Here is an 11,160-nt window from a genome sequence, read left to right as displayed (position 1 = left end):
ACTTCGTTTACGAGAGGTATAATTAAATATAGCCATAAAATGTCAAAAGTAGATCACAGTGACCTACTTTTAGGTCGACGTTCTCCGAAAACCCAAGGTGCCTAAACTGACAAAGTTTGATGATTCAAAGCTAATACATACCTGAGATATTCAAAAGTAGGTCACCGTGACCTACTTTTTGGTCGACATTCTCCGAAAACCCAAGATGCCTCAACTTACAAAGTTTGATGATTCTTAGCCAATAAGTGCCTGAGATACTTAAATATAGGCATAAAATGTCAAAAGTAGGTCACTGTGACCTACTTTTTGGTCGACAATCTCTGAAGACCCAAGATGCATCAACTGACAAAGTTTGATCATTTTAGGTCAATAAGTACCAGAGATACTTAATTATACTGGTCACAAAATGTCAAAAGTAGGTCACCATGACCTACTTTTTGGTCGTCACTCTCTGAAAACCCAAGATGCATCAACTCACAAAGTTTGGTGATTCTAAGCCAATTAGTACTGGAGATACTTAAATAAAGCCATAAAATGTCAAAAGTAGGTCACCGTGACCTACTTTTTGGTCGTCACTCTCCGAAAACCAAACATGCATCGACTCACAAAGTTTGATGATTCCCTAAGATACTTAAATATAGCCATAAAATGTCGAAAGTAGGTCATCGTGACCTTTATTTTGGTCAACATTTTTCAAAGACCCAAGATGCATCTACTGACCAAGTTTGATGATCGTAGGTCTGAAGGTAATCAAAATATGCGTTTTAAACAATTTGAAAACAAATGTTGGCAAAATTCAAAAAGTAGGTCACAGTGACCTACTTTTTCATAAATATGTTTTAAAGTCCAAAGATGCATCAAAGTACAAGATTTGATGATTCTAAACCTCACAGTGATTGAAATAATGGTACATGTATTTAATGTTTTTAAAAGGATAAGTCATAAAGTTCAAAAAGTAGGTCACGGTGACCTACTTTTAAGTTGACATTGTTCGAGGACTCAAGATGCATCAACTAACAAAGTTTGATGATCATAGGCCTTATAGTGTCAAAAATATGCCTTCAAATCAATTTGAAAACAAATCCCCGCAAAATTTAAAAGTAGGTCACCGTGACCTACTTTTGAGTTAACATGATGTGAAGTCGTAAGATGCATCAAGTTAAAAGATTTGATGATCCTAGTCCTTATAGTAAGCAAAATATACACGTTTTTAGTAATTATAAATTTAGGTCAACTTTGAAGTGACCTTGAGACCATGCCCTTTGCCCCAGGGTAATTCACCGTGCAAATTTTAATCTTCGACATAACCTGATCTTTGTATGAAAGTTTGGTGAAAATCTGCCTGGTGGATATGGAGAAGAAGATTTTTTAGCAACCAGTACTTTTGGTTTTGTTTTCCTGATTATCTCCCCTTGTTTAAGGGTCCCAACCCTTATTTTAGTATAAATGGTAGCCCTTGGGCCAAGGATACCCTGTGACAAATTTGGTACTGATTGGCCAAGGGGTTCTTGAGTTATGGCCCATATTCTAAAAAGTTTATGCACACCGCACAAATGGCCATAGCATTAGCTCTTTGAGCCTTTGGCTCATCAGAGCTAAAAATCCAGTGAATGAAATTGAATAAGGGTATAATTAGCCTCTATATAAAATAATGAACTGTTAATGCTTCCACTTATCAGATTTTTAAGGACAATATTCTGAGAAATATTGACTTCTATGCCTATCCTTTTTAAACTTATTTACCTTTCCCCTTTGCTTATTCTGGTGCACAATTCTAACTGCTGACCAGCACTCTTGCTACAAAAACAAAGTGTTTTATTTATAATTATCATAATTATATTGTAGCATGACACATGATGTAGGTCGAAACATTGTTATAGAATACAAATGAGGTAAATAATAACCAAAACACTTATCATTAACAATTCACAGGTTACACTGGCAATCAACTTCACTTTGTGACCTATTTACAATGATCCACCTAATTTTCATGATGGTAACAAAATTCACTTTGCTTTCACATTTGACCGATAAGATAACTTTCTCTCATCATACACAGTTAACATATACCATAGTCTTCCCACAGAATCTATGCTCCTTGTATTCAAGAAAAAACTGCTATTCTGTAAAATCAAAGAAAAAGCAGAATGAGAAATTACATGTATTTCAACATCTGTAACAGCATAAATAGGGCTGGACATTAGTTCTTTGTTGCAATACACTGCCAAAAATTGTTTGGAAATTTACCATTTCTTTGAAAACCGGTACCAGTTATTGTACTAAATTCCAAAAGATGTTTGTAAAAGACCTATAAAATTGGTCAAAATTGTTTTGGAGAATAAACAAATAATTGTGAAATATTTGCTGCATCATGACACCCAGATAAACAGAGAGTTGCTGGACATTCTTTAATTAGAAAAGCGCGGATCTCTGACTCAGCTTAATTATGGTATTAAGGAAATTTTAGTAACATTCTATTGTTCATATTCTAAAGATACAAACCATTTTCTTGTAAAAACATTCCCAAAGAAGGTTAAGTATGCCAGCCTTTGTGTCAGCATGGAGATCTTGACACAAACCAACCACAAAGCGAAGCTGACACTCTGTTACGTTGTCCTGAAAAGTCAAATTAATCTGAGGAGTGCCCCTCCTGTACGATCAAAGGATGAAAAGATGTTTATGTTTGTGGATGATGCATTTTAAAACTTACCTTTGATAAACAAGATTTTAAAACAGTTGAAATAATCTCTTTCATCTTTTGACCCAAACTCTGAAATAAAAATATACATATCAATATGCATCTCCAAGATTTTTTCTCTAGTCAATATTATTTGAGGGTGTTTCTATTAAATGTATATAGTGAAGGTTTGATTTTTCATATTCTAGAGTGAAAATACACGTAACTGATTTTTTTTCTTCACAATAGATTTTTCTTAATACTTGTACATTTACATTGATGAAAATAATTAAAGACTGGTATAGAATTATTCAGTCTAATAATGAATGTGCATATATGTAATGATATTGGGGGGGGGGGGGTGTTAGTGGTGGAGGATAGGGAATTTAGTTGTTTGGCACATGTCAAAATATTTTAAAAGAACCTGAAGTAGTGTAGATTTATGAATATGACAATCTGCCATTTCTGGTGAGAACAAAACATATCTTTTCCCTCCATTTTTTCTTTAATTACAAATTCATGCTAACCTGTTGAATGATGTGACCAGCCATTTTGGATATATGAACCAGAATCCACAAACAGAATTCTCCATTATCGTCAACAAAAAGTTCCTTCTGTGGATATTTATAAACATCAGAGTCCATCTCTTCTGTAAATATCAAAATATTGGCTTAAGATACAATATTCTAATCTCAAGTGTTCATCATTGACCATTTTCTGTAAATGTCATACAGTACGTATTCAACAGAAATGAAGGAATGTTCAATATAATTTTCATTTCTCAATAGACTACATGTAATATATTTTTCCATCATTTTATCCAAGGATGCACAGAGTTCCTATTTTCAAAAAGTGTATTTTACATTCAAAAGTGAGATTCTTACACCTGCCTCTTGAAAGATACAGTATAGAAATAAACAGTATATAACGAATGTATGTAAGTGTACATACAATGTATGTATACATATACATGTACCCTGATAGAATGTACTGTATATATGCTTATCTTTTCTTACCATCTCCACTGGCAGCATCAGGTTGCTGGAGAATTCTTCTTATTATATCAAACAGAAGCTCATAAAAGAACTGAAAAAAAATCTAATGTGACATATGCTTTGGATGAACAACACAAATGTACAAGCTGGTGATAGTTTTTTTTCTTCAAAAAAGTTCTTTGGTTTGTAGTATTTCCGATTAAAATTCTTATTATCTGATCATTTCATCCCTATTCTTCATCCTGAACTACATAATGCTAGTATAAAGTAAAGCTTAAATAGATATTCATGTAACTACAGGAAAACTTGTCTAATCCAGGTGTTGTATACTAGTATTCTGAAATCTGGTTTTATACAATGTAAACCTAAACTCCCCTTCAGTACTTTCAATTTTTAAAATTTGTCTAATTCGGAATGCTGTCTAATTCAGTCAACTTTTTTGAAACCAGTGGTGGCTGAATTAGGAAAGTTTGACTGTACATGTATCTTCATGCACTGACCTCTTCCTTGCTTTTCTGATGCACGTGATCTACCAACATTTTAATATGTTTCCAAACTTCTATCAAGCAGGGACATGCAAAGGGTGATTTTGTCTGTAGTTCTTGGAGAGAAGACTGAAATTATTAAAGAAAAGCAGCTCACAGATGTGTAGATTTTATCATTTTAAACCTTTAAAGTTAACTTCTTAAGAAAAATAGTATTGTGATTGCAATTGAACTTTTGATGCAAAAGAATGAGAAATTACTATACATAGATTAAACCATTGAGACTATGAGGTGATTCAAAGTTTAAAATCACAAAGAAAAACTCCTGCTGGAATGGATCTCCTGCTTTACAGCTTGCAATGCTCTAAAACACTGAGGTAAAATGTGTCAAGAAATTAAATGTTTATTAGATCACCATGCAAGACTGACATTAAACTCTTCAACTGTGATGTACATGTATATATGTATATTTAATCCATATCATTTTCAATTTTTCTTGATTCTACTTACTGTAAAAACAAAATTATCCTTGTAGTTGATTGTTTAAAAACCTTTTTGTTGTTGAAAAGTTCGTGTAAGGACTTTCAACACATTGAATGCTAGAGAGATTTTGAAATGCAAATTTGCCATATGATGCATATGCTGCAGATAAATGTATTTTGAAACACTTTCCATATTTGTCAACATTGGCTAATTCAATATCAAATGGGCAACTGTAGGTACCTATTTTGAATTTGTGAAGAACATTAGGAGTGGGATTGTGAAAATGAGCATCTTTTTCCATTCCAGATGTAGACACTGACCTAACATACCTGTTTAAACAGTTTCTTGGACAGCGTAATAAGTTCCCAAACCAACAAATGAACCATTGAGTCAAAGCTTGAACCAGCGTCTGTGTACTGATTTCCCAGTACACATCGTTTTGGAAACCAGCTGCTGGAAAAATCTATGAAAAAAAAGTACATGTACATGTATTATGTTATGAAAAAAATACCGGTAGTATCTTAAATGAAAAAGAAACCTTCACACCTAATTTTCAATCGCATGATAACTTCAAATACCTTTAATACATTGCACACAAATGCATACATTCTTATTCAAGAGTCTTACTATTGGCCGCAACTTTTATCTGAGATTTCGGATATTGGAATATATTAACAGGTATTTTATTTTGTGACTGAGCAAGGAATTTTTTTTTTTTTTTTTTTTTTTTACAAAATTGGATAAATAATACCTGCATTAGCAAATAATAGAAAATCTGTTAAGTGAATGATATTTCTTGCAAGCAAATATAAGTTGTTTCCAGTATTTAGAATCATGGACAGTATTCACAAACTTAATTAATCAAAGTAAGATATTTGATTAATTGATGAGTCCAATACATTTATGATATGCAGTATCGTTCCTACCTGTTGATTTGATTTCTATAATATGAAGAACTTTAAGAACGCCAACATAAACATCCAGACAAGAGTGGAAATGGTTGACTTCATGATCACTGCAGTCCGACTACAAAAATTATAGGAAACAGAAAAATAGTATTGGATTTTATATATATTTTTTAATTTTCATGAATTTTTTGTGAAAACTTATATTTTCTTTATTTCATTATCTATGAAAGAATTATATTCATTGTACAAAAATAACAATTCATTTACAGAGAGTATAACAAGTCAAGAGTTATTATTTTGATTTTTCTCTTTGTTGACAGAAAAGAGGAAACACAGTTTTAAAACAGATATATCAATTAATCAGCAAAATCTTTTCAAGATTTTATTTTAAGAATAATGGACAATAGTAGATAGAGAAATAGAAACAAAAAGCAGTAAAAACAAAATACTACAGTACTTGTATCAAACTAATGACTTACAAGTTCCCGATCAAATTCTGACAGTCTGTCACTGTACAGTAGAATACCATGGATCTCCTTCACCAAGGCCTCATATACATCTCTGTTGGCACCACTAATAAACACAAAGTAAATTTACAATTCAAAAAGCCTGGAAAAGAAAGAATTTCAAACTTATCTAGAATCCAATCTGAACTCAGTGTAAAGCAGTTTCCATGAACAAGTGCATAGATACATGTATGTTGATAATAACAATACATTTGTTAATGCACATGTAAATATGAAGATGGAAAAATGGCTCTATATCTGGGGTAGTAGTTAATTTTTTTAAACAATAAAATCACACTTATAATAAGTTACTTTTTAAAAAATAAAAGCCAACTTTTAAAGACGAATCACTAAAATCAAAATTTTGCTACAAAATTCACTATTACACCTTTTATCACTATCACTTAATACCTTGCAATGAAGTACTTTATAAATTCCAAAAATTTTACAATGTCCTGTCGATATTCTGCCTTGCTTTTGGTATCTGAAAAGAAAGCTTCAATATTTTCAAGAGGTCCAGTCACAAAATGCTATACACATGAATTGTATAATACTAATAGTGCACTACACAAAAATATGAAAACATAAAATTAACATACATTCTTGTCTATGCAATTAGAGAAAATTTATTTACAAAAGACATCAATTTTTACTTGAGGTACTGTTCTAAAAAGAAAAAAAAAGAAACTTGATCTAAGACCATACAAATGAATTATAACTACATTGTTTTTATTTCTTTTTTTAAACTAAATTTATTTTGCAGTTACATGCAAACTAATAAAATTTGTGGCAAATAATAAGTAATATTCCAAGTAAAATATTCACCTTATCCTTCAGGCTCAGTGAATATTGTGCAAGTACTCCTCAGATGGATAAATCTTAGTATTGATCTCCCAAACAACAATAGTGTAATTGTATATTGTTAAAACAAAAAAAATTGCAAAAAAATTTGACTGGTTGGCTTTCAACTCACTGTTTTGAATCATGGAAAAATTATTTTTCAATCAGCATCAGGCAATCACTATGGCTTAGAGAAGCAAATAAATATACATGTAGCTCAATTTGTATCCATGGACATTCTAAGAAATTAATGAATACATCATAACAAGAGGCCCAGGGGCCACATTGCTCACCTGAGCAATTGGCTAGGAAAAAGCACATATCAGATCAGAACTGAAAGTTTACTGAAGGTGTGGGGAGGGGCTTGAATTTTAAACCCCCCCCCCCAGGGGGTCATGATTTGAACAAACTTGAATCTACACTACCTGAGTATGATTCCCTATAAATATCACTAAGCATGGCTTTAAAAAACTTGAAAAGAAGATTTTAAAAGGCTTCCCTAGATATTCCTATGTAAACTTTTATCAGCCATTTGGCTCCACCCTACCCCCGGGAGTCATGATTTGAACAAACTTGATTCCACATGAGTTTCATATTCCTGGTTCTTGAGAAGAAGATTTTTAAAGATTTTTCCTATATATTCCTATGTAAAACTTTGATTGGCCATTTTGGCCCCACCCTACCCCAGGGGTCATGATTTGAACAAACTTGAATCTACACTACCTGAGGATAATTCCACATGAGTCTCATCTTTTCTGGCCCACTGGTTCTTGAGAAGAAGATTTTTAAAGATTTTTCCTATATATTCCTATGTTAAACTTTGATCGACCATTTTGGCCCCACCCTACCCACGGGGGTCATGATTTGAATAAACTTAAATCTACACTACCTGAGGATAATTCCACATGAGTTTCATCTTTCCTGGCCCACTGGTTCTTGAGAAGAAGATTTTTAAAGATTTTTCCTATATATTCCTATGTAAAATTTTGATCGGCCATTTTGGCCCCACCCTACCCCTGGGAGTTATGATTTGAACAAACTTAAATCTAAACTACCTGAGGATGATTCCACATGAGTTTTATCTTTCCTGGCCCACTGGTTCTTGAGAAGAAGATTTTTCCTATCTATTCCTATGTTAAACTTTGATCGGCCATTTTGGCCCCACCCTACCCCCGGGGGTCATGATTTGTATAAATTTGAATCTACACTACCTGAGGATAGTTCCACATGAGTTTCATCTTTCCTGGCCAAAGTGGTTCTTGAGAAATAATTTTTTTTAAATGCTATTAATTTTTCTCTAATTCATAATTATCTCCCCTTGGAAGAGGGCGTGGCCCTTCATTTGAAAAAACTTGAATCCCCTTCACCCAAGGATACTTTGTGCCAAGTTAGGTTGAAATTGGCCCAGTGGTTCTTGAGAAGAAGGTGAAAATGTGAAAAGTTTACGACGAGCCTTCGGCTCAAGTGAGCTAAAAACCATATCTGCATGGCATTGCTACTTCGTGAACTTACCAAAGGTGATATCAGGACTGCTTATAATATTCATCCACTGTCTATTAATAAGAACAAGTAAGGATTAAACATATTAAATTAAGCAAGCTTTTTATGAAGTTCTTTTAAGAAACGTTCATTGTATTCCATCATCCTATTATAACATCAATTGGTTCGTGATCAGCCAAATCTGATGTTATATTTTTCAGATTTATAGAGCAATGTTAAATGGAATAGAGAGATAACTGTACTAAGTAAAACCAATTTCTTTTTTTAACAGACCACTATCCTAATCATCTCCAAGTTCTATGCAAAGCATACAGAAAAAAATCTTATTTTCAGAAATCTTCACATTTATTCCTTGTTACTTTGTAAATGATTTGGTCTACTATTTTATACTTCTGCAACAGAAAAAGGATTGTTTTTTAAACAGCATACATTTAATTAATCATGTTTATAGTTACTTGTATACAATCAGAAAATTCACCTCATCATAATAAATGCACTGTTCCTATTCTTCTGTTGAAAATGGCCTTTTACAAAAACTTGGTCAAAAAGCTCCATGGTGTGTGGTGTAGTGGGTAATGCTTCACTTGAAAGACACTTCAGATATCTAAAAATATTTTTTTTAATTGTAAAGAAAAACAGGAAACCAACATCTTTATGTAGAAATTACAGCTAGATCATAATTTTTTTTTGAAAGTTTTTTTTTCCATCTCCGAAAATGTGCTTTAACAATTCCACACAACTTGCTACTTCTGTGCTTAAAATTCTCTTATCAAAACAAGCATGCTGTCTGAATTGAAAATTTGTTACAGAAAGTCCTTTATATAACCATATCAAAATATTTTCCTAGAAATTGCTAATTAACACACTGCTATACATCAGTTTACATATTGAACACTTTTTTACGGGTGGAGTGATATTCTTTAAATTTCTTTCCTCTTTGATTTCCTTGTCATATACATATACATGCAGGAACATGGATATAAACATAAAAAATGTTTATATAAACAAGATGAACCATACCTTTTCAACTCTGCTGTATTATTTTTGCAACTTGAACATTCATATGGTATAGCAAATTCAATGTCTGTTATGTCATCTGAAATAAAATAAAGATTAAAATGGATTAAATCATGAGAATTGAGGTTCAGTACAAGAATTGTCAGTTTTTCAAACTGGATCACAAAAAATAGGGCTGGGACGATATATCGAGATATCGTTATATCGTGATACATGTAAGGACAATATGCATATCGATACATATGAAGAAATATCGGAATATCGCCCATGAAAATCTGACTTCTATTTTTATTTGTTTATTTAACATATGGGGTTTAATATATAAAATAAATAGGTTAAATATAAATGTAGATATGAAATAAATAATAATTAACACCATTTGAGTAAAATATTCTTGTTTTACAACATATTAACAATTATTTTGAATAAATTATTCTTATTTGCAAAGAAATAATTTGTTTATTTCAATGCAAAAAAAGATTTTATAAGGAATTAAACATATCGTGATACATATCGTATCGTGGCTCAAATATCGTGATACGTATCGATATAGAAAAAGTTGTATCGTCCCAGCCCTAACAAAAAATAGAGAATATCTTGTCCTGGCCACCCTGTACCATGGAGGTCATAATTTGAATCCCTCGTGACAGTGTTTGAAATAACCGTGCGCCTGACCGCCCCTGACACACAAATTTTGTCACGGGCAAACAGATTTGCACGTATTGACGCCCGCCTGGACGTGTAAAATTTTCTATGAATTAAAATTCAGATATTTGAAAAAACTCTCTCATATCAAGTAATATTACTGGTTGACCAGTGTAACAAGCAAATGTGTAGGAATTCATCAGCTTATAGGACAGGATCAAATAATTATATGGTGAGCTGGCCCCATTAACATTTTTGTTAAAACGAACTTAAAAAAGACAATAATTTTTTTCGGGGTTGGTACATTTTTGGCAGGGCTGACAACTTTAACTAGCAGTCAGCCCTTCATGTCTAGCTAATTTTACAGTGAGTTTCAAACACTGCTTGTGATTTGGCTGGAGTTGTTGGATATCTGGACTAAAGGTGTCATATATGAATACATATGAATACATCTAACCAAGCAGAGTCTCTGACATCCACTATATTAGGCAAGCGCAAGATATGCACACAAAGATAAATCTCTCAAACTGTGCATTCTTTCTTGTTCTAAGCACAGGTGATTGAGGACAGGACCTCCCACCTTTCGATATAGACCCCTGGGATTTTTCGACCTTTTTCTCATAAATAATCTTTCATTGACATATTTGTGATAAGATCTATACCAACAAATCGAAGAATTACCTAAAACAAACGTTCTATAAAATCTACCCTACATTCCATTTATATTAAAATCAACAAGGTTGCCAACTCCGTAAAAAGCTTATTGAACGGAAGTAATGAGGAGAGGACTAGTTCCCCATGTTCCCCATACAGCCAAATATGTGTGTAAGATATCAACAATAGGTATATTCTTGTTTTTTGTACGAATTCTTCATCAAAATTTTATTTCCAAATGTTTTGTAGATTTTACACGAAATATTTAAGGAAAAGACTTGGTATTTTAATAAATTGCATATTTAACTCTCAAAACCGATACATGCAAATCAGGTATTTGAAAAATAATTAGAAACATTTCATTTACATCAGCGGTTTAGAACTCTATTCTTCCAATACATTTGAAAAACATTTTTTAAAGTGTATATCAACCAAATTTCTTCAAATGTT

General features: G+C 32.4%; 1 protein-coding gene across 1 annotated transcript; it reads right to left on the bottom strand.

The window, feature by feature from the left end:
- Positions 1-1,739: 1,739 nt before the first annotated feature.
- Positions 1,740-9,490, bottom strand: LOC134233582 (protein MMS22-like; the record flags this gene model as incomplete). The annotated part of the gene is made up of 14 exons (XM_062715566.1): positions 1,740-1,797; positions 2,071-2,123; positions 2,503-2,616; positions 2,711-2,770; positions 3,205-3,326; positions 3,694-3,763; positions 4,173-4,286; positions 4,970-5,103; positions 5,567-5,666; positions 6,028-6,121; positions 6,466-6,538; positions 8,407-8,447; positions 8,873-8,998; positions 9,415-9,490. Coding segments are annotated over 14 exons (1,235 nt in total), but the record flags the coding sequence as incomplete, so codon positions are not given.
- Between the last annotated feature and the right edge of the window lie 1,670 nt (positions 9,491-11,160).

Source organism: Saccostrea cucullata, unplaced genomic scaffold, assembly GCF_032062105.1.
Source record: "Saccostrea cucullata isolate Sc308-1 unplaced genomic scaffold, CSIRO_AGI_Scuc_v1 ctg14795, whole genome shotgun sequence".
NCBI classification, from domain to species: domain Eukaryota; kingdom Metazoa; phylum Mollusca; class Bivalvia; order Ostreida; family Ostreidae; genus Saccostrea; species Saccostrea cuccullata.
The sequence above is the reverse complement of the archived record's forward strand: the minus strand, read 5'-3'. Positions and strand labels throughout refer to the sequence as shown.